Consider the following 24,482-nt stretch of genomic DNA (forward strand, 5'->3'; position numbering starts at 1 on the left):
CACTTTTAATTTTATTAAAAAACAAGCAAACACCTTCAACATATCAAATGCTTTAATTTACATTTGTCTGTAGGCAATAACCACAACTATACAGACCCAACACAACAAAAGCAATTAACACAGGGTAATTAAGTGGTAGGTACACAGTTCTGTGGCCAGAGGGGGAGAAAGAGCAAGGGGCCCACTGGCTGCCTAGTGAAGCCCCACAAGTGTCTTCAACACTGGATTCAGAGATCTGATTCAGTCAGTTCACCTGCAAGGTTGATCAGGGCCAAGGACCCAGGGGGCTTTAAACGTGTATAAAACAGAATTACAAATCAGAGTGCCAATTTACCTCCAGGGCTCATTTAAGCAGATCAAATTCAAGAGAAAGACTGCTGGCAGAGCCTAGAACTGGAATAACAACAAATGTTCTTACGAACCACTGTCATCCAGATTTCACAAAGGCCCCTCCTTACTCCAGGAATTTTCTCACAGGTAGCCCAATCTCATGTAATTGGGATGCCCTCTTGCCTGGACACGATTAGAGGAACAAGGAAAACCACCTAACTTTCCAGCTCTTTTCACGTCAGTCATGAGATGTGCATTCTGCTTTGACACCGTCCTTCCTTGGTGAGGTAGCCCAGGGCATCCTTGCAGAGACCAGGAAGTATTCTAGGTCTAAGATCAGCAATACAATTCAACTTCTGTATTAGAGGATGACACTTTTTGATTATTTCTCTAGAACCTTGGAACGTACCTTTTTGAGAACTGCAAGTCTCATGAACTGACTACAGTCAGGGCCATGAAGGAAAATGTGTGTGTGTATTTACATAACTAAAATTAAATACACAGACCACTTCTATACTAAAATTAGAAATATGAGAAGCAGGCTAAGCCAGTGATTTACTATTCAACAAAATGCCTTTAAAATTTGTGAAATAGCCAAGTGGCCATATTCCAAGCAGCAACTAACTGAGACCTCCAAAATATTCTTTTCACGAAAAAAAGGGGGTTTCTGAATATGTAAAAATCAGTAGAAAATTAACACGGTGACAGAGTCATTAGAGTAGTGGCCTCCAAACTCTTAAAAAAAACAACACAGTGGAATCTTTTTTTGAAAGGAGGAAATGTTTTATCGACTGAAACCTTGTCTTAAGCAGCACTCCAGCCTGGGGAGGCACTGACTGACGTGAGAAAGAGGAGCCTCTGTGCCGTCCACTCACGGGCTCCTGCAGCACTGCGTCTCCGTCCTCCATGGATCGCAGTCCAAACCCTATGGTTCCCCATCAGAATCTGAGGCACCAATTTTTATGTACTAGAGTTTAGATATGTATGTCAACTTGGATAGGATATGAGCAAGTTTTTCACTGAATTTCTTTTAAAAGAAAGATTTGGGGAGAAGAGGGCAGTTAGTGTAGTGAAGAAAAAAAATTTTTAAGAACATCCAGTTAATTCAGTTTTCCTACGTGGCAGCCATCTGGCAAAAGCCCCGGGGAAACACAAGGCACAGACCAGTAGCGTGAACATTTCAGTGTACACCAGAAGTGCCTGAGGTGCTTGTTAATAAAACCAGAGATGCCGGTGTCCCATCTCCAGAGACACTGATTCACAAAGGCATATCCACACTGCTACCCAGCTCTCAGGTGACTTGGTGGGTGCAGATGGCCTGCAGATCATATTGGAGAAACAGGAGCTAGGCCTTGAAGGGAAAATTTGAGGAAGTCAGGGACATACTTTTAAAAAGCAAAACCAAAACAGCCTTTTCTGTCTTGTTGCTGAGAACACACCTTCATTCAGAATGGGGTAGAGTAACAACACTATTTTTTCTTTTTTAAATGTCTAGATTTTTCCTTTTTAAAAATAAATCTACCTACATTTCATTGTTCCAAGTTAGGTAGAATTAAAAAAAATCCTAATATAAAGTGCTGGGTCTTGCTTCAATATTATCATTTCGAGGAAAAACAACATAAAACTATTACGCATTTTAAGGAAAGTATAACCTTTTCAGCTGAACAAGTACAAATGTATTCGGATCCACAGGAATCTGTAAATTATAACCTTTAAAGTTTTTTAGTTGGTGCAAATTTAAAATTAACATATGTTAAATACAACTTTATATTACAAATGCACACTATCTTTTTTTGACATGTTGGTAGTATTCCTTTTTATAGCACAAAAAAGCACTTTACAATTTTGGAGTCACAGTATACTTTACAACTCTAAGTAGGCAAACGTATTTCAAAAAGCAAATACTACATGTTTTTGACACACCTTAAAAAATAAAATAATTTTGACTATAAAATTTTTATAAACATTAGCTTATAATTAAGGGTTCACAGCTAATTGTTGCAGAAAAACCTAAAACACACTTAAGATTATGTAATCTTCCCATTAGACAACCTATATTTTAAAACACAAGTCAGTTTGATTTCTATTAAACGTAACAAAGTACTGAAAATTATCACCATCTACTTCTATGAGGGATCCATAAGAGCTGCCAGGTATTCAGTGTTTAAGCCACTAAGTTTACCAGGAGTTCGGAATGTATGAGGACAGTAAAAGATGAGAGAAATTGAAACAGACATGGAGATATGCTTTACTTCATATATTTCTTCCTGAGAATATAGAAGCTATGATTTTAAAAAATCAAGACCATTTCAAATGGAACAGGGAAATCTTATGGCAAATTATCTTCTGTAAAGTGTAGAATCCCTGGTAATGTAAACAATTGGTACCTTAATATATAACTTGCAAACATGAGTCTTATAAATTGTAATCATTTAAAACAAGACACATGCCTGTATATATTTATTTGAAATGCTGAATGAATGTGCCTAAAAAAGTGAATTTTGCTGAAATAAGATAATGTTTTATAATATGGTATTCCGAAGTAACTTTCCTAAATAAAAATTAAGTCTGAATGAGGAGGAAGGCAACAGAAAAACTTCATGAAGGGTCAGTGGGGAAAAAAAACACTGATTATGAAAACTGAAAAACCAATTTGTTTAAATAAATGACGGTGTTGCATGTAAACCTGTTCTAAATGCAATGTAACATTATGGTTAGAGTAGTTTTAACAACTAAAAAACTACAGTTATTTTATTTTAATTCTGATATCCCAAATTAACTATATATTCTGATTTTATAATTAGCACTATGAATTATAGATAAAATAGTCTAAAGCAAAGTGAACTTAACAGCATTTTTGTAAAATGTAATATCAACCGATTTTGACCATGAATTAAAGAATAAAACTTGTTATAATAAAAACATGATCAGCTCATAAAAGAAAATCTACAAAACTCCCTCACCACAATAGGTTACCTACCAGGAAAGGTGTATGAATAAGGTGAAACAGATCTGCTCACAAAATCTTTCAGTACTAGAATTTAGCATCTCCCGTTGAGATCTGGAAGAGGTTAATTGAAGCAAAATAAAAAGTATTTTATATAATGTACAGACTACAGTATACAGCACTAAGTTGTTCCTGGACCTGAAGGTGACTGATTTTTAAGTTTACAGCAATTCATGGATGACAGATTTATAATAGATCCTTCAGGAGAGCTAATGGTGTTTTGGGGGATACATTCTAATCTTTCAGAGATTAATGTCATGAAAGACCACCAAGTACACAAACAGGCTATTTGTTAGAAAAACAACAGATGGGAGGCCCAATGAGTCTAACTACAGGACCTGAAGGAGTAAGGTGGTTCACAAGAGAAGAGCACCCTCTAATGGGTAACCATGAGACTAGTCCTTCAGTAAGTGTTTGGCAGTTGAGGGTCAAATAAAACAATGAAACAAAACTGTCAGTTATCCAAAAGCAGTTTGCCAGTGCTTTCGATCCCCTGACGTTTTCTTTAAAAAAAAATTTAAAAAAATTAACGAGTATTTCTGAAGAATGAGAACATCTGTCAGGAGAATTAAATTACGTGTTTTAATTACTTAGTTAATAGGCTACCTTTCTGATTGTGACTAGAATTTATGTGATCAGTTTAACTTATTAAATAAAGCCATGTATTGTAAACACTAAACATGTTACCACAATGAAGAAAATAAATAAGTAAAAAAAATATATCTCTCTCATTTTAAAATAAATATGATATAAACATTTTAGCAGAGGATTTGGAACTTCCCCAGGGGAAATTCTGTTAAGTACTTTGGCTATAAAAAACTACCGTATTTTAAACTACTATAAGATCACTGAAGTTTTAAAACTTATGAAGCATTATTTAACTGTTTTTGAGCAATTAATATGACTAGTAAATTTTCTTTAGTACATTTTTTTTGAATGGGTGACATTGTCTTTTAGTCAAAAGAGATTGGTGTGCCCAAAAGAGATTGGAACCCATGACTTTCAGAGTGCTCTCTGAAAATTTTTACCAATTCACCTATGTGGTTCTCTTTGGGCTATATTGGGTTGGAAACAAGGTACTGAATTTCAATTCAACATGGTAATTTCCAGGGGTAACCAAACAACATTTGGGGGTCTGGAAATGCTCCCAAAATAAAAATCATAATACAGATTTTAAGTATTGTCTTTCTTTTACATTTCTCCTTGTAGGATTTCCTGGAAATAAATACGTGTGGACCCACATGGTGCTGGGCTATATGTGGGCATCTAAAAAGGCTGCAGGAGGGCATCCTGCATCTGAAACCGACCATTTCCATTCAAAAATGTAAGTTAACTTTTAAACGTTATGGTGGCACCACATTACAAATTAAGATGGAAATGATGTTTCCACTCACATCTTGCTTGGTGTATAATATGTCCCTCAAACGAATAACGGGTGAGAGTGTACCCTTCAAAGCGAACCTCACTCTCAAACGTAAAGCCATGAAAAAACACTTCACCTTCACACAACCTTCTGTGACTTTTAAAAAATGAGTATTATGTGATCAAAGTGTTTTGCTGAAAAGAACAGGCATTTGTAAATACCTGGAAGTCTGGCTGTTTTTGGAATGCTATTTACAGAAATGTATACTCATTATACTACTGGTGAAATTAAGACTAAATAGTTGACAGAGAATTTCTACTTTTGGATGACAGTGTATCTGCTTGTTCATAAGGATTCTATAAAGTTTCATTTCCTCGTCCAGCTACTCAGTTTCTTTTATGTCCTCTTGATCTGAAGTACTAGAGACATCATCATCTGTTTGTTCTCCAGAGAAATATAGCATCAGTGCACGTGTCTTGTGAGTTATGGTGACAGTACAGGGCCCTTGGGCCCAGGGCTCTCCATCTACTTGCATTGGCATCCGGGAGCACTTCAAAATCAGCTGGTATCCGGGAACAAATAATGAGAAAACAGTCAGTCCCCAAAAAGTTCTGAAAGGTCTTTCTTAATTACACCATCCATAGTCCTTTAACCCTTCTTAGGGACATTTCTTAGCAAATTAATCTGAATATATCTTTATTTACTGATTGTTTCAAGGAGTCTTTTCCACTGAACGCTTTATTTCTTCAACTGGATCAAGGGCCTTATTTCCTGTTTCTCCCCATCCCACTCCAGCTCCTGATGGAGGGCGATCAACAGCAAGGGCTGTAAACCACTGTTTAAGGAAAGCTATAGTATGTCTGTTTTTTTGTACATTTCAATGGCTTAGAAATGGACTGGGACAAATTAGCCTGTTAGAGTAATATTCACCTACCCGCACTGTATGCGCTTGTCCTATGCGAAAAGGATTTGCCAGTTTCACTTGAATCTGAGCACAGTGGAAAGAGCCATATACTCCAACAATTTCCAGTAAACCATCGTCATGCCTAAAATTGGAAAAAGGAAACATGGATTACATGATGAAATAACATAAAATCAGCCAAGTCAAGACAATTAGTTTTTAAGGTGGGTGGACCTCAGTTTATTAAACATTTATATTAATGAGATATATGAAAAAGAAAATTTGAGGGAACAATTTTTAACAGTTGAGTCTATAAAGAACAGACTGCTTTAATGAAAACAGACATAGACAAACAACCAACCAGATTGCAAACGCACATACCTGGCTAGAGGGTAAGTCTCGTCTCCCATCCCTTCCCAGAGCCTGCAGCCGCCGCCCCAGTAACCGATGTTCAGAACTATAATACCTTCCAAATTCGGCAGTTCTACTCGCTCACCATCCAGTTCTAGCTTTAAAGAAATCCAAGTAGTTAATTACTACAGGGTACATGATTTCCAGACATATCCACTTAGAATGGACATCCATTTTCATATACATGAGATATGAGAGGTGCACATATAAGAGAAGACTACTTCCTGCCCCGTACTCAAGGTAAACTGGCTTTCCCACTGGTCTAATGTTTATTATAAATCAACTATAACAAACTATTATTATTTTTTTTCTTACCAAGGTCAACAGTGATGTCCTGTTTGTTAAATTCCATTATTTTCTTCAGGCCTTACCTGCCTTGCTGTTTCAGCAGCACCTGACACTGCTGACCCCTTATCTCTTTTTCTGAAATACTCTCTTCTTTTGCTTTCTGGGCACCAGACTATTCCTCTGGATATTCCTCCTCAGTCACGACGGAGAGCTCCGTGTCCTGCCTCACGCTGCTGGCATTCCTCACAGTTATCTACCAGCCTCCTTTCTCTTCTCATGCTACAGACTCTGGAGGAAAATCTTAGCTACTTCTTCTGTATTGTTAATTGCCATCTCTGTGCTGACAGCTATATATTGCTGTTCCATGAAAGTGAACTGGGCCAGATCTGTGTATCCAACTGCCCACAAAACACTTCCAACTGACGGTGGCACCTAAAACTCCTACATATAAAACTGAGTTAAGCATCTTCTCTGCATCCCTCCCTACCAATCTACTTCCCAGGGAAGAGTAGTACTGCCCCCCAACCCCCCAGGTGCCTAAGCCAGGAATCCAGGAGTTCTCTTTGATTTCTTCGCCTTTATACTCCATGGCCAATTAATCACTAAAAACAACTGATGTTACTTCCAAGTCTCTGTCCATCTCCATCCTTCCTGATGGCACCCTAGTCCAGCATAGTGTCACTCTTCCCGAAGATGTTCCTCACTGCTCTGCCTCTAGTTTTTCTCTCCTCTTAGGCATCTCTCACAGAGCAGTTGAATCAACACTCATAAAACGCAAATTTGTGTCATCCCCCAATCACAACCCTTCAATGGCGTGACTCGGTGCTCATGATGAAATCCAAGTTCCTCAACAGGCCAATAGGAACCCCTCTGCCATTTGGCCTCTATTTCTCTGTCCAGCCTCAGCTCTTGCCACTTTCCCTCCTGCAAGCTATGCTGCAGCCTGAACTCACTTGAATATGCCATGTTCTCTCTTGCCTCTAGGCCTTTGCACATACTGTTCTTGGCTGAGAACAATTTTCACCTCCTTCTGCACTTCGCTAATTCTTAATGCTTACATTCCAGCCTGTCACTTCCTCCAGAAAGACTTCCTTGTTACAGTTGTTGTCCCTAGTGTTTCTCCAACCCCTAGTTTATGTATTACTCTTATTTATTCCTGTAAGACTACATGCCTTCCTGCCTTCCTTAACACATCACTTTTCAAACTGTATTGCAATGTGATACAGTTTCTTCTCTTTAGACTATAACTTAGAGCAAGGGATTTTATCACTGTATCCCCAGTACCTAGGACAGTGCCTGGCATTTGTAGGCGGCTTCACACGTATTTTTTTCTATAAATAAAATACCAGACAAAAAATAAAGCGCTACCTTCTATGCTTCATCTACTAATGCTGTCAAAGGCTAAGTCAAAGGAAATATGATGAATCAGAAGGAAACTTTTTAAATGGAAAACCTTGCCATTTTCCCTGTGCTATAGCTGCAAAGGCTGTGAGCTAAGTGTCTGCCTAACTGGCTTTCCTTGGCTTATGTATAATCAGGCTCGTCACTCTCTGCTCATTCTTGTCACTCTGTTCCCAAGCTGTTGATTGTTTAGCTCTTCCCCTTTTACTTATTTTACTAATTCTAGGTTTCCCAGTATGATTGTCTTTGTCATTGCTATTAAGCATTACAGCTTCTTCTTGGAAACAAGTGAGGAATATATACAAGACTTTGCCACATCATGATGTCAGGGATACGGTAGCAATAAACAATAATTAAATATCCCACTTTTACTGCTCATACATCTTTATTTTGCTTTAGTGTGTAAGAGAGCTACATCACCGCCACAATATGAATTGAACTTTGGGTTTAAACTTCCTCTGAGTGCCATGATGAGTCCGGCACGGTGTTAGATACCCTCACATTAGTCATCGCATATGAACGCAAGCTGTTTAGCATGAGAGTTAAACAGACTCTAGAGTTACATAAACCTGGGTTCAAATGCTGATTACATGTGTATGTGGGCAATTCTGCAAAGTGGGACTGTAACAGTACCTGCCTTATAGGGCTGTGGGGAGAATTTAGTGGGATAATGCGTATACAACACTTAGTAAAGTGCCTGGCACACAATAAATACTCCATATATGTTAGCAAAACATGTTAATAGATAATTCAGCACTTTTATTTCAAAATGTTCATAACACAGAGACCACCTAAACTTTAAAAGCTTACCTCAACTTTTTTATTCAAATCTTTACATTCTTGCACTAAACAATCTTTGGTTCCATAGAATAAGTAAACGGCCTATGAGAAATGAACAGAAATTGTGATATGAAAACAATCTAACAAGCCCTGCAAGAAAAAGACACTGTACCAAAGCTCCCAGACATGAGTGCTAAGTCATGTTACCTTAAGAGTGGATTAGATACTGATGGGAAGAAGGGGCCCCATTACTTTGGAGTTCAATTAGCCATTTTTTAGGGGAATATGGGATAGGGGTGGTTTGTGCCTAGATGGTGTTTTCTCCCCGTTATCAAAAAAGCTACATTTTTATAAAGAAATACTGTATTAAAATTAGAAAATTCCACCTTTTTCTAGCACTTCAGATTACTTAATGAAAGTAATACAGATAAATCTAGCAAACATTTTATAGTCACTTTTGAATATTCAAAGGTTGATGGAAGAGCTGAGAATGTTAATTACCAATTGTATAAACAGCGATACTTACTGCTTTAGGAAAACCTATATCAATAAGAGGATACTATTTGGAAATTCGAAATATTTGTAAAATAGAACCAGGAACAAAACTGTTTTTGCATTTATTTTTCACATCCTATTGCTCAATCACCAACAGTCATTAAAAAAAATTCCAAGACAAAACGTCCACCAAAGGAATCCACTGTATTAGAAACCAGAGCAATGATCCCCGTTAAAAGCCACGGTAAACAAACTGCTCCTTCTCTTACCTTTTGGAGTGTTTTCAAGCCAATGGAATCTATTTTTCCAATAACAACTTCACCAAAAATTTATCCTGCCTAAAATTTCTTTCCAATTTTAGTTGCCATTTAAGTAAGATAAGCTATCATATATTCCACTTAGTTGCCCTCTAAGCAAAATATGCTGTAAAACATTTCAACTTTAAATTTAAAAAAATGTGCTATGATAAAATACTTTAATAAAATACATTTAAGGATCTAATTTGACAGTCTTACACAAAGCAGAGGTCAGTGTTCTCATAAGTTAGTTCTATCTGAATCTACTTGAGAAAGTGCTAGATAGAATTGAACCATTGATTTTTACTGTACCTTCGGTGATAAGCAGGAAATGTTATTTTATCCAACACACCTTATTAAGAATTCTGCTAGAAAACAGAGATGGTGACTTCTCACGATGAGCATGAAAATTGAGAGCCATGAGAGCATCAGGTCCAATAGAAAAATAGTTGTTCATTGTGAATTCCTATGGAAAAGGGTAATAATAAGCACCAGATTATGCTTCAGCCCAAGTCTGTGTCAGATATTAAGTATGTAAATCTTAGTCTTTATGTTCTTTGTGAAAATTTAATACTTCCTGCATTTACCCTTCACATAGAGCTATTTTATGCTATCTAGTAATAAAACTTCAGTTCAAAGGCTCATCAGTATAGATATGAATTTCCCTTCCATTTCTGTTTAATATGCTAGACCTCAGATCTTATCACCTAGGATGGCTCTACTCGGCACCCAGGCTTTCCACTCCTGCGGTCCCGTTACATTTGCTTCTGTCAGTCTCAACCCAGGCTATTGGTCCCACCTTAGCTTCTGACTACCCAACCAGCCTGGGTTCCTCAGTCTACATCTTCAGCTCTGTCTTGTTCCTGAGCAATAAGCCTGAATCTCCAACTTCTTGTTCAAGGCGCCACAGCTTCAAGGTTGATAGGCCCAAAATCTAACTCATTTTCTTCCATCTCAAACCTGAAAGTCTCTCTATTTTTCTTATCTTAGTTAATGTCCTTTCCATACATTCAGCCATAAAAACTAAAACTCTGGTAGTAATGTGTTATTTTTTCTCTTCCTCTAATACCAATGGGCTGTCAAGTCTTGATCAAGTCTACCTCTAAAATGTCTTTGAGTTTTTCTCATCCTAAGATCCCCCTTGTTTTGTTCTTGCGCAGGTTTCTAAGCTCTTTTCACACTATCTCCAGAGCATCTTTTTAAAAATACAGATCTGCTCTCTTTGTATTATTTGCTATTTGCTAACCAAGAACTGTACTGTCTGGTCTTTATTTCCTCTGCTGGGAAAGTCTTGTTCTTTTCTCTGTTGATCTAATTTTATTTACCTTTTAAGGACCGAGTCACATGTGACCCCCCCTGAAGTCTTTCCAGCCTGATCTACCAGGGCCGAACCGAGCACCCTTGCCCTGGCTCTCTCCCACAGCACTCTTTACAATCCCACTCGGGAGCTGTGCACATGAGGATCTCTTCTGCTCTCTAGAGAGAAGCACCAGGCCTGTGTCCCATCTCAGTGCCACGTCTCATACAGTGGAGGCACTCCATCATGTTCGCTGACGCTACCTGCAACCGAAGCCCTAAAAACATACCTTGGGTTTTCTCAAGTTGTAGTATCCTTTATTTGTTACTTGAACTTTCCACCTAAAAAATAGAAGTTAAAAAAAACTTTTGATGATTTCCAGATTTCCAACTTAACTGCCAGTTAATTAAAATTATTATCAATCAACTCTAGGTGCCTGGGAGTGAGGTCCTTCCATTAAAATAACATTTGAAAAAGTAAGCACATCTAAGTGAGTATGTGAGTACGCAAAATTTGAGATAAGTTAATTGGCTATCTTATGACTTCAGTCCTTTATAACAACAAAATATACAACCACAAAATAAAACACCAGCAACTACATGTAAGTACAACTAACGTAATCTTTTACTTTTAAATTACATTTAACTTTCACAAGAGTTTATTTATAAACCAAACAATACTCTCAAAGCTCAAGAAATCTACTTTTTGGGGGAAGTGTAACTTACCTGTCCAGTTTAACTCCATCTGCTTCCATCACATTTCTTAAGACCTGTGTGACTGGGATTTCTCCTGCATAACCTGTACCCCAACCCAACGTATTGGATAGATCGTTGCCTGTTCCCAGAGGCAAGACTGCAACTTGTGGAATGTATTTTTCTTGTCCCTAGAATATGCAAGACATAGCTTAGATTTTTCTCTTCAGACTGTTTGTAGGTCAATAATATTTGGTCAATAAAACTTAAAGACCAAAGCAATAACAGATACAAATATAACAACTGTATGTTGTTTTGTTAATGCTAACTGCTTAATGCAAATATTCAAAATTGGTAATGTCTTCTCAAATTCATCTGCATAATAAACATATAACAAAAAAATATATTGTACAGTTATCTTGGAAGTACTTCTGTGAAAGGCAAGTATGTTGTAAAGGTAGATACCTTAATCTTCATTTCATCGACTGCATCCAGGACCCAGCCCACAGTCCCATCCCCTCCACAAACAAGTACTCGAGCAGAGTAGTGAGGAAGAAGAGTACAGAGTTGTAGGGCTTTGAGAGGGGGAGTTTTAGTTACGTCAAAAACCTAGACATGAAAGAAAAGAAAACACTTATTTTCATCCAGCACTGTCCTCCATTTGTGAGGAAGATTTCCCTCGAGATGAATACAGATGTGGTTAAATAACAAGACTGCCTACAATACATCCATCTTTAACAATATGCCAGGCTCTGTGCCAGATTTCTTTTTTCCTTTGCATCTTTTAAAACTTTAAAAACAAATTAATTTATTTTCCAATTATAGTTGATATACAATATTAGTTTCAGATGTATAACATAGTGATTAGACATTTATATAACTTATCAAGTGATCCGCAACTAGTCTAGTTCCCATCTGACTCTATATAGTTATTACAATATCGACTGTATTCCCTATCCTGTACATTATATCCCCATGACTGTTTTCATAGCAGGCAATTTGTATTTCTTAATTCCTTTCACCTTTTCATCCATTCCCCTAACCACCCTCCCATCTGGAAACCATCAGTTTATTCTCTTGATCTATGAATTTGTTTCTGTTTCGTTTGTTCCTCTATTTTGTCTTCCAGAGTTCACATGTAAGTGAAATCATATAGTATTTGTCTGTCTCAGTCTGACTTATTTCACTTGGCATAATACCCCCTAGGTCCATCCATGTTGTTGCAAATGGCAAGATTTCATTGTATTTTTTTTCTTTTAATGGCTGAGTAATAGTCCATTGTATATGTACCACCTCTTCTTTATGCATTTTTCTATCGATGGACACGTAGGTTGCTTCCATATCTTGGCTATTGTAAATAGTGCTGCCATGAACATGGGGGTGCATGTCTTTTCGAATTAGTGTTTTGGATTTCTTCAGATGAATACCAGACTCTTAATATTCATTGTGGCTCATCCCAATACTGTCCCTACAAAGCACGAGTAAGCCTCATTCTATTCACCAAGAATCAAGACACAGAAACGTTCAACAGCTTGCCTACGATTCCCCTGCTAATTAAGTGCTGACATACAGAGTCAATCCTATAGTCTATTATACAACATTCCTTCCTTCCTGTTCACACGAAACCAGAATTTACTAAGTTCACCTTTAACTAGTACTTCATACTTTACACTGGATTTAAAAAATCCAGTATTAGTGTTAAGTCAGTACACATTTCTGGAAAACAATTTTGCAATATGAATAAAATGCAAGGTTATATAAATGCAAGGATCCTTGATATTTATAATTCTGTAAATGATCTAGGAAAATATTCCAAAAGATAGAAATACCATGAATAAAGGTATTCAATGTGGTGTTATTTATAATTGCGTAACCATAGAGACAAACTCAACTTCCAACAGGAGACTGGATAAACATGTTATATCTATTCTAGTGATTAGTTATTACATCTGTAATTATGAGGACTTTTTTATGACATGACTTTTATACTTTTATACTTTTATGACTTTTATACTTTTAAGTAAACAGAATGCAAATTTGTACTTAGATTATTGTTACAGGAACGTTAATATGTAAATGTGTAGATAATTCATGGAAAGAACACAAACAAGTGAACACAACTGAGGTGTTTATGTGGAGAAACTGCAGGTGATTTTCTCTCCTTTTTTATTATTTTTATAATTTCCTTAAGGTGTGTAATGTTGAAAGGGAAAAATACAAATTAGAAGGAAAAACATTATTGCATTTCTGATCATTGCACAATAGGTTCTTTAGTTCTTTGAAGTAGAAGCTGCTAGCATGTAACCTCAGTCTTAATGTTGTGATCCTTTTATTCTTATTTTTTTAATTGAGGTATAATTTACATATAATGAAATCCACCCACTTCAAGTAAACATTTAAGTGATTTTTAGTAAGTTTCCTGAGTTGTGCAACCCCCACCATAATCCAGTTTAGAACTTTCATCTCTCCACTGAGATCCCTCAGTGTCCATGTGCGTGACTTCCAATTTCCAGGCAACCATGAATGTACTGTTTCTACATTTGCCCTTTGTGGGCAGAGCACATTAACCGAATCATACAATAGGGACCCCTTGGCTTCTTTCACTTAGCATGTTTTTGACGTTCATTCATTTTATGATGTATCTATCAGCAGTTAGTTCCTTTTTATCACTGAATAACATTCCACTGTATGGGTACGTAACATTTTGTTTTGATGGACAGTCCTGTTGTTTCCACTTTTTGGCTATTATGAATAATGCTGCTATGAACATTTGCATAAAAGTCGTTATAGAACATATGTTTCATTTCCCTTGGGTAGATTCCTAAAATGGTATTGGTAGGAGGTATGGTAAATATATGTTTAACATTTTAGGAAATTGTCAAACTGTTTTCTAATGTGGCTACACCATTTTAAATCTCTACCTTTTTCTCCACATATTCAAATGGTTTGATACTTTTATAATTATCATTCTTTTTTATAATCATTGATTACTGGTCTAAAGCATTAACAACTATTACAATTTAGGAAAAATGAGAAGCTAAAAATGAAAAGATTAATATGGAAAGGAAGGTTTTCTCTTTAGTTACCTGGACTGGATTTAGAAGGATCCTGAATTCTCCCAACAGCCCTTCTCCCATGTTAGTTCCACTACGAGAGTTGGCCAGGATTATCAATGGAGTCCACTGCTTTCCAAGCTTAGAGGCTAGCTAAAAAAATTGAAATGAGTGAAAATGGTTAAGAATCTCAAAACTGGTGAGCAACAAAGTTTTCACTTCCTGATAACAACAGTGCTGTAATTTACTGAGAGAAAAATAACTATCCTAGTACATTCAATACAATATAAAAATCAAAGAATTCTAAGAATGAAAAGGGACCTTAGAAATGAACTAATTTAACTTCCACTTAATGTATCATATAATCCTCTTTCAGATTATTCTAGCTAAGTCCTCTAGTATACGCACGGATACTCATGTAAGAAGGAAATCACTAACAGACAGCCCCATTTCATTGCTAAATCGAATTATTAGAAAGTTTTCAATTAAATTGAGTTAAAAATATGTCTTTCAATAAGTTTTATTCATTGTTCTAATGTTGCATCCTGAAGCAAATAGAAGTAATTGCAGTCATTTTTGTTCTTCCCTGTAACTGTTATGCTCAAACACCTGAAGCATTATGCCTTTCGTTAGTCTTGTCTCCTAGGCAATGCATTTTAAGTTCTTTCAACCCTTCACAGAATGGACATTGAGTTTCTCTGCTCTTTTATCTTGACTGTCCTTTTCTGGATATATTCTAATGTATTTTAGTTTGTAACTCTTTTTTGTTTTTTAAATTTTAAATGGAGTCCTCAGAAATAGGTTCAAGAATCCAGATTTGTATAAAGTCCAAAGTCAAATGAAATTGTTTTTCTAACCTAACAATGTCTTTCTTCTCCCCTTCACTTGTGGATATAAACACTAATGAAGGTGTTCTGTGGTTTTTCATAGTGGTTCTCATCCCTTGTGATTGCAGATTAAATTCAGACTCGTAAGGGGTTGTATATTTAAAAAATATATATCACAACATTAAACATGTTTTTAAACTTTAAAATGCCTTTCTTTTGCAGGAATATTGACAAAGATGACATTTAAGATATAAAATCCTAACTTGGAAAAGACACAGTTTGATTTTAAAATAGTTCAACTATTTTGGCATACTCAAACAGGAAATTAATGCAAATTTTTATAGTGATTCCTAAGAGCTACATAAAGACTGAGAGATATATTTACATTGGTTTTCACACAAACATACTGTAAAGTGTTGTTAACAGCTTTAATGTTCAACATTATTTGTGGCAGCATTTAATGTGCAATGTAAACTTATCTGTAGGCACCCTATGTAGAGCTCCAAATGGAAAAATTCTTTCAGAACAATTTGTTTTTTTTTTGTTGTTCTTTCAGAACAATCTATGTTTTCTTTTCACTGACAATAATCATGAATGCCAAACTTGGCTCTTCATCAGAATCATCTGAGGACCTTAAAAAAATATGGATTCCTGGGACCTTCCCTAGACCTACTAAATCACAAATGGTGATTGGGGTGGATTCAGGAATCTATATTTTTAAAAAGCTCCCCAAGTGATTCAGATGCAGGCAGTGATTTAGAAACCACTAATATAACACTTCCAATTTCCCTTTAGACATGAAAGAATTTAAGAGCCAAAATCTGTGGCACATCTCTAGGAACTGGGTAGGGTTTTATGGTTTACCATGATTCTGCTCACACATACACAGTCATAACTGGCTCACACATGGACTTAAACTACTTTCTGGAAATCAATTACATAAGGAAAAATAAACTCTGATTACCACTGCATAATCTGTTCTTTTGTCTTTACGCATCTGATGGATAGAGGTTAAATAACTCGGTGGAATGATGAGGTTTTTGAATTCTCCAAAATCACACTTTTCATTCTTTATGCTATTTTTCATGCACTCATCATGTACTGTTTTCTGACACCAAATGCACCTGAAGGAGGGAAAAAGCAAAGACAATAATTAGTTTAAAACGATAATCTTACTGATCTAGAGACCTATAATTTTTCTCAAAAAAAAAAAAAAATTAAAACAGTAATTTCCTCACTATTGAACATAAAATCTGGCAAATAAAAGATTTATAACTGTATTTACGTAGTGAAAACAGAGCAATGAAGTTTGAACATACTGGGCGGTTTAATTTAACAGTGGTTCCTAAAGTGTAGTCCAGGGTCCCCAAGATCCTTTCAGGGCTTCTGTGAGGTTAAGATCATTTTAATATTAATAACAACACTAAGATGCTATTTCACCCTCATTCTCTCAAAAGTGCACAGTAGAGTTTTCTAGAAGCGGTATGACATATGCTGCATCAATAAATTGAATGCAGAAGCAGATAGGGGAATCTAGTTGACTTCAAAGCAAAGCAATATACCAAAAATGTAAAACAATGTCACTGTTCTCATGAACTTTTCATCTGTTTTATTTTGATAAAAATACATTATTTATGTTACCATTATCAATCTCTGAAAAAACACTTAAACAACTTCTCAGTTTAATAATAATTTATAACGTGGTGAATATCAATGGATATAATCCACATAAACAAAAGGTGGTCTAGAACAGTCGTTCTGTGTATTATTTATTTGTGCTTTGGCTGAATTAGGTCTGTGAGGCCTAAAGTCCTTACTGCTTAAATGCCCCACTGGCCTGCGTCCTCGAAACGTTCCTCAGGGTCCAGTTTGAAAATATCTTCACTATATAACCATCTGTGAACATTAGTCAATATAGTAAAATAGTCCATTTCTTATTGGCAGTTAATACAAAACTAATCTATAGGCTTGCATGTGAAATGACAGACAGAAGACAGGTACGTTCAGTTCTGCCTCTACATTTGAAGCCAGCAGGGACTAAGCTGGCAAAGATCCCGGTTTCTATTGCTAATCTGCTAGTGTTTCATCCTCTCACAGCTAAGGCAGCTCTGTTCGGACAAAAGCAGGCCAGCACAAAATAATGGTCATAATTAAATGAATAATTAAAAAACGAGGACAAGGGCTCTTTCACTCCAAGATCGACTCTCTTGGTCTTCTATTTTAAGGTTGTTTTTTTCTGGGTGGATGTTCAGATTTGTCAAGTAATTACTGCTGTTTACTGCTGAAAGAAGAGTTATCTGCATGATCCGTTAAGGAGAAAACTGCAAAATAACTTGCACATAAGCTTTGTTGATAGTTGTTTTCAAACTGTAGTCGATTACCTGTGCGGCTCAAGTTTGGTTCCTCCGCCCACTGCTCTACTATTGACTTCAACATAGTATGTTGTTATTGAAAATAATCTGAACGGACACCTACCGTATTATTTCACAGTGGTTTCCTTTGGGAAGAAAAGTGGGACTGAGGGATAAGAACATTCACTTTTTACTCTACATTCTTTTATAAGTTGTTTGAGTTTCTAAAAACCAGAATATATTCGTGAACTGCTTGTGTAACTTTTTAAATTGCATTTTAAATTAGATAATATCAGCTTATGCTTGAGAATTTAGGAAATATGGAAAAACACAAAACTCATCCAAATATAGTTACTCTTAACTTTTTGATGTACTTATTCTCAGTTTTATACCACCTAAATGTTTGGTTTTCAGGTTAGGGATATGATATATATGTATCTGAATAGTACTTTTCTTCCCACACTGTATCATGAATATTGTATACCATTAAATATTTTTTAAAAACATGGTTTGTAAAGAATATATACTATCACATCATATGGACATACCATCATTTATTTAACCCGTTTTTGTTTTTTCCCCAAACATTGAGATAGTTTACTTTTCTAAGGATAAATACCATGGTGAAAAACCTTAAACATAAATGAAATTATTTTCCTGGGATCTTAGAAGTCAAGTTACTGAATCAAAGGACATGCATTTTCCTAAGGTTTTTGATACTGTGTTTCCCCCAAAATAAGACCTAGCCGGACAATCAGCTCTAATGAGTCTTTTGGAGCAAAAATTAATATAAGACCTGGTCTTATATTGTATTATATTATCTAAGACCCAGTCTTATATTATAGTAAATAAGACCGGGTCTCATATTAAGTTTTGCTCCAAAAGATGCATTAGAGCTGATTGTCCAGCTAGGTCTTATTTTCAGGGAAACACGGTATATCTGTCCAATGTGCCTGTTATCAGCGCAGGAAGATATCCACCATATCTAACACCTGCTAATGCTGTTCCTTAGTACTTAACATTTTTTCTTTAATAATTTGATAGACAAAAAAAGTATTTTGTTGTTTTAATTTGGAGGTCTTTGATCACCAGGTGAAGGTGAATTTTCTGTCATATTTATTGCAAATTTATTTCAGTTTTCCTTTAAAGTTACTTTTTAATATACTTAAGTTTATTTTTTTTTTGATAGATCCACATTTCCCTTTGTGGTTTATTTAAATGCTTTTATACTGTGAAGTCCTTTACTATTTTCAAATTAGATAAATACTCACCTATATTTATTTCCCCACCCCCCCGCCTCACAATTCATTTTTCATATTTATGTCTTTAATTCAGTGCTTCTTAACCTTCTGGGGCTATAGTCCATTGAGAATCTCATTAAAGTATCAGGCTTTCCTGGAACCTTATCTACCTATGAACTAAGATCCCCAGTTTTAATCTATCTGGAGTTTATTTTGGTGGATAATGTGATAATTGGTGTGATACAAAGATCTAACCCTTTTTCCATCAGCGAGCACTTGTCTTAGCGTGATTTATAAAATAATCTTTTCTATCCCCACTGATTTGTGCCACCTTTATTATTCATTACTAAATTCCCTTAGATTTTCAGAAGAGATTCTTTTACCCAACATGATGGCTATTACCATCCTTTGCTCTGTAAAGGTAAAGCCAAAATACTTACTGGTTATTCAGCACTACACTTTTCCTTAGAAATACCATTCAAAACTGAGACCTGTTCTCTTTAAATCTTTGGTAATTCGTATTTAACTGGATATAAATTTAACTTGGGAAAACAAGCCATTACTAATAATGTCTTGATATTTTAGTTTCAGTAATCATGTCATTGAGTAATTGCTTATGATCATTATTTTTCCCCAACTTTTTACTCTGAAAAATTTTAAACTATGTAGAAGTCAAAAGAATAGAAAAATGAATAACCTTAGACCAACCTTTCACTCTGATTCTTAATTACATTCTCCCACAGTTGCTTTTTCTCTTTCAATATAAACTCATTTTGCTGAATCATTTGAAAGTAAATTGCAGACATTACGAGATCTCACTTTTCAATACTTCAGCTAGCATTTCCAAAAAACAAGCATAGTCTTCTTGCTTTTTAAAAATGTTTTACATTAAAATTATTTTTTTATATTGAACACAGGTATATTTAATCCATCTTATTTTTGGTGCATTTCAAGTAAATTACAGATATTAGAATACTTTCTAGATACCTCAGCAAGCAGGTGTCATTACCTAGATTCGTTATTTGTTTATAGGGTGTTTTATTTTCATGTAAAATTTACATACAACGAAATGTACAAATATGTCCATTTGCTGAGTTTTGACAAATGAACATATTCTGTAACTCAAACCCTCATCAAGACATAGAAAATACCCCATGTGCCATTCTTATGCAGGAGTATGACTGCTTTATTTAAAAACAACAACAACAAAATTTCATAAGGGCGGGGGGAAACTGCTGGCAACACTGCTTGTTATTTTCTCTACTGTTACCTGTTCATCATAGCTCTCTTCCATAGTATGCTAGAAGCAGCTGCAAAATTATATGAGAAATTGAGATGATCATTTTTGAAATTCACACTAGAAAAGGGGTCAACAAACTATGTATACATCTGCTGCCTGATTTTGTGAATCAAGTTTTACTGGAAGATAGCTACGTCCATTCATTTATGTATTGTCTATGGCCGGTTTTGTACTACGATGGATGGTAGAGTTAAGTAATTATGACAGACCATATGGTCTGCAAAGCCTAAAATGCTTAGATATGACTTTTTACAGAAAAAGTTTGCCTGTCTCAGCTCTAGATGATTTGCTATCTTTCATTGTTTCAGATAATTAATGAAATGAATAAACACATATCAATGGAACACAGAAATATAAAATTGAAAATCAAAGCTGAGACCAAAGCTGCCAATGTAATTACCTTCTAAGAGTCAGAAGCTTTATTAATCACTCTGTGTGTGTTTATGTGTGTGTGTGTGTATGTGTATGGAATGGAATGTAATGAACAAAGGCCTTATAAATAAAAAGGCACCTTAAGTTTTCTTAATGAGACAGAACACTATAAGGAATAAAGGTTTATTTAATAAACGTAATGAATACTTAAAAATATAACCGAATTTCCTTTTAGTTAGATGAAAAAAAGGAAGTATAATAAAGAAAGCGTGATTAAGACACTAGGTGCAGAAGTATTTTGTAGTGCTTGGGAGTAAAGGCAGGAAAACACTCAGGCACACAAAAAGCTATAGGAAAAGTAGAATCCAGCACAGTGTCTAGCACAAAATAGATGCTTGATATATGAAAACTAATGATTGATAGAGTATAAATTAAAAGGCCTTTGTCACTTATCTGCAGTTTAACTGGGCTGCAGACTTTAAAACCAGGTATCACTTGTCATTACCGCCCTTTGAAATGCTGACTTGTTGAACAGTCTTCATAATTCATTTAAAATCTCAGACTGAGACCCCCCTCCACCCTGCCCCCATGCTTGATAAAATCCAGAGAGAGACAGTCTGGTCTATGTTTAAAAGTTCTAAATAGATATTTATCTTGTTTCTCATTCTAAAATATGTCATTCCTACAGAAGGTCATAGCTGATTGTAATACTGAATAAAATTACTGGCTAAAATAAATCAGAACACTGCAGACTATGTACCCCTTCAGGATACGGTGCTCTTCTCTCCTGGGAATAATGAACACTTCCTAAATTACACAGAGATAATTTCTACCATGGGTGAGGGATTCTAGCATGCTTGGAACATTCTGCTAAGTAACCAGTAAGAACAAGCTGATAAGGAAAAGGACATCTGTCATCACAAACATTCACTGTGCTCAAAGAGGAAGGACACAAAATTAAGGACAGAGGCTCATGTTTAAAAAGCTACATAAATATCCGCAGTGGTTCTCCAACTTCAGAATTACCTGCAGGGCCTGTTAAAGCAAAGATTGCTAGTCCCCAGCCCAAGTTTCTGATTCATTGGGTCTGGGGTACAGCTAGCGTTGCCAGGAAAAACAGAAGATGCTCAGTTAAATTTGAATTTCAGATAAATAGCAAATAATTTTTTGGGGTAAGTGTGTCCCAAATAGAGCAAAAATTTTATTTTTATTTTGTTTGCTAAATCTGGCAACCTTAGAATGTACATTTCTAACAAGTTTCCAAGTGATTCTGATGCTGGTGGTCTGTGGTCCTTACTTTGAGAACCACCTAGAAACAGGACATTATGTCATCAAGAAGGAAAAATTGGGGGCCTGGGGTGAGTACATCAGGCAAAGGTTCCTGGAGGAAAGGGTATGTGATAAGTCTTCAAGGAATCCTAGAAGCTAGCCAGGAGAAGGATACTTAAGACAGAGAGGAAAGCCTTGAGAAAAAGGACAGAAAGAAAAAGTCTGATATTTTAGGGAAACTACATCCAGCCTGAGGTTGCTGGTATACAAAGTTTAATGCAGATGGTGGTAGGTAAGAATAGGAGGGCAGGCCAGGTCCAGAGAGCACGTAGGACCTTGTGTACTGTGTCAAGTAAGCACTTTGGAGTTTACACTGAAAGGCAATCAGTGCATGTGATGGGGGCAACTGAAGGGTTTTCAGTAGAGCAGGGACCGCATCGGATATGAATTTCTAGAAAGATCATTTGAGTGGAGGATCAGAGCACTATGATTATTTGTGAAGGAGTATGTGAAATGCAGTAAAGGTATTTATGGAAGCCACTTTTATCCAATTCTGCACAGACACAAAGAAGGGAAGGAAATAAAACATACTCAATTCACGTCTTGTTTCGAACTAATCCCAACTCTCGAAGACTAATGCGTATCTGCAGAAAGAAGTATGAAATTGGTAACCTCGCTCTCACTCATGCTAAAAGGACAACATCTAAATTTCAGAGACCAAACAAAAATGAATGGTCACAAAACTCTGTAGTTGTTTAAAATATATTTTTTGGAAAAGTTTTCTTAAGTCTAAAACTATTTAAAATGAGATTTAAAGAGAGGTGTTGACCTAACAGTGCTCACGCTAATTTTTTAAAAAAGGGATTTAAAAAAAAAAAAAAGAAAAGTAACTTGCTATCTAGTGCCAACTTTCTATTTCAGTTCTTAAACATGTTCAGCAGGCTTTCTACTTGTCAGAAATAAAACCCATCACAATGAAGATATCCAGATTTAGGGCTGAGACAAGGCTAGGTATTAATATTATTCCTAACCCTGTTCTGGGGTTTAGAATTTCTGGATGCCTGTTCTATTTTATCACTGAGTAAAATTCTCTCAACTGTAAAATGAGTTAGAATAGAAGATTTACAAAGCAGCAGCATCCCCTTTTATTACCAATCTCTAACATGAGCAAAGGACATCTTCACCTATTTTCAGACAAGATTTAAGAACACAGATGTGTTTCCCACAGTGTATTTAAAAGTCATTAAAATATTCTTGGCTTAATCAAAATCACTCGCCTAAGATGCTACATGTCCCTTTAAGTGTACTCCGCCACTATAGCACCAAAACCTATATTTGAAAAAGGTGCTTAAAGCGCTGCTTTGGAATGACACTTGTTTTCCTCGTACATTCATAATACAACACTGAGGGTGAATGAGTGTTGCGACTGTAGGGAAAAGTTAATTTGCCCATAGTTCATGTTTCCTTCCGTAAAAAGGAAATAATCAACAGGAACAAAAGCTAAACTATAACATACAGTGGTCATGAAATATGCAGCACTTAAGAGACCTCCGTATGAAAGCCAAGAGCCTACAAAACAGCAGACAAAACAGCAGACAAAACAGCAGGTTGGCTGAGGAGCGAGGCCAGATGCATCATCTCGGCATATGACTTGCAAAGCTGCCCTGCTTGTACAATACCAGGGATATTCATTAGCTTGTTTCCGCCAAGTGGGCAGTTTGAGCCATTTGTAGAGATCAACGCTGGCCTCTACACCCACGCCATGAAGTCCTGACTCTTACCACGCATCGTGGAACAATCAGCACTCACAAAGGTCGTACCTGTAATCGCAGAGCTTGGGCTGACTGCCGCACTGCTGCTTGCAAACCACACAGTAGCTGCACAGGGGGACGTTGCCCCGGATCCAGTGGTGGGGCATGGCGTCCAGGGCCCTGCCGTCATTCTTGAGCATGATCTCCTTGCACTGGAAGCGCTTGTCGGCCTTCTTGAGGCAGCCCTCGTCCACGCGCAGCCCGCAGCAGTCGCAGAAGGCGCCCTGCAGGATATGCTGCGCGCACACGCAGCAGTAGGTGGGATGGCTGAAAAGGTCCGTGTCCCGCCACCCGTGCTTGCTCTTGCGGAAGATGTCCTTGCGGTGCAGCTGCCGGCGCGACCGCTGAAGGCTGCACCAGAAGGTGATGAACACGGGCAGCAGGACCGCGCACAATGTCCACAGGATCAGGTGCCCGTCCGCAAACAGGCCCTCGGAGGGCTGCGGCCGCTTCTCCCCTTCCATCTTCTCCAAGGACGATTCCTAGTTAGGAGAGACACAGGCGGGGTCCACCGCGGGCTCGCTGTGTCAGCCCCGATCTCCTTCCGGATTTCAGGGGATGCTCAAGTGGCTCTCAGCTCCCTTCAAAGGGGGAGCACGCGCCCCGACCTCAGAGCCTCCCGTTCGCCCAGCCCACGGACTGGTCGCGCCGAGGGGGCGGTGCCCAGCGCGGTCACGCTCGGTCCCCTCCCTCCTTCTCACTCCCCAGCCGCCGCCGACTCACCTGGCCTGGCACACGACAGGGCGCAGTAAAAATTGGCTGCGCTCCGCCGCAAGCCAGGGGCTCCGGGCGCGATGGCGCACGTGGGCCGCGCGGCGCGGGATGGCGTCGGTAACCGTTAGCTCCGGCTCCGCACTCCCCGCGGGGACGCCAACAGATGCAGCCGGCCGCTCCGGGCTAGTGCGGCCCCCGGCAGGCCCCCTCGCGCCCTCCCGCCAGCCGCGCCGCCCCGCGCCCCCGTTCTATCGTGAGGCCTCGGCGACCTTGGCCTCTGCCC

General features: G+C 37.3%; 1 protein-coding gene across 1 annotated transcript; it reads right to left on the reverse strand.

The window, feature by feature from the left end:
• On the reverse strand, positions 1 to 24,343 carry DGKE (diacylglycerol kinase epsilon). Its single transcript, XM_033089435.1, has 12 exons — positions 24,209 to 24,343; positions 23,495 to 23,967; positions 16,106 to 16,265; positions 14,348 to 14,467; positions 11,727 to 11,870; positions 11,295 to 11,452; positions 10,859 to 10,910; positions 9,625 to 9,738; positions 8,512 to 8,583; positions 5,983 to 6,110; positions 5,635 to 5,746; positions 1 to 5,262 (listed from the first exon to the last, which is right to left on the reverse strand). Exons 2-12 carry the CDS (start codon positions 23,947 to 23,949, stop codon positions 5,083 to 5,085), a joined length of 1,695 nt encoding a protein of 564 aa, XP_032945326.1. The 5' UTR covers positions 23,950 to 23,967; positions 24,209 to 24,343; the 3' UTR covers positions 1 to 5,082.
• Between the last annotated feature and the right edge of the window lie 139 nt (positions 24,344 to 24,482).

Source organism: Rhinolophus ferrumequinum, chromosome 21 (genome assembly GCF_004115265.2).
Source record: "Rhinolophus ferrumequinum isolate MPI-CBG mRhiFer1 chromosome 21, mRhiFer1_v1.p, whole genome shotgun sequence".
NCBI classification, from domain to species: domain Eukaryota; kingdom Metazoa; phylum Chordata; class Mammalia; order Chiroptera; family Rhinolophidae; genus Rhinolophus; species Rhinolophus ferrumequinum.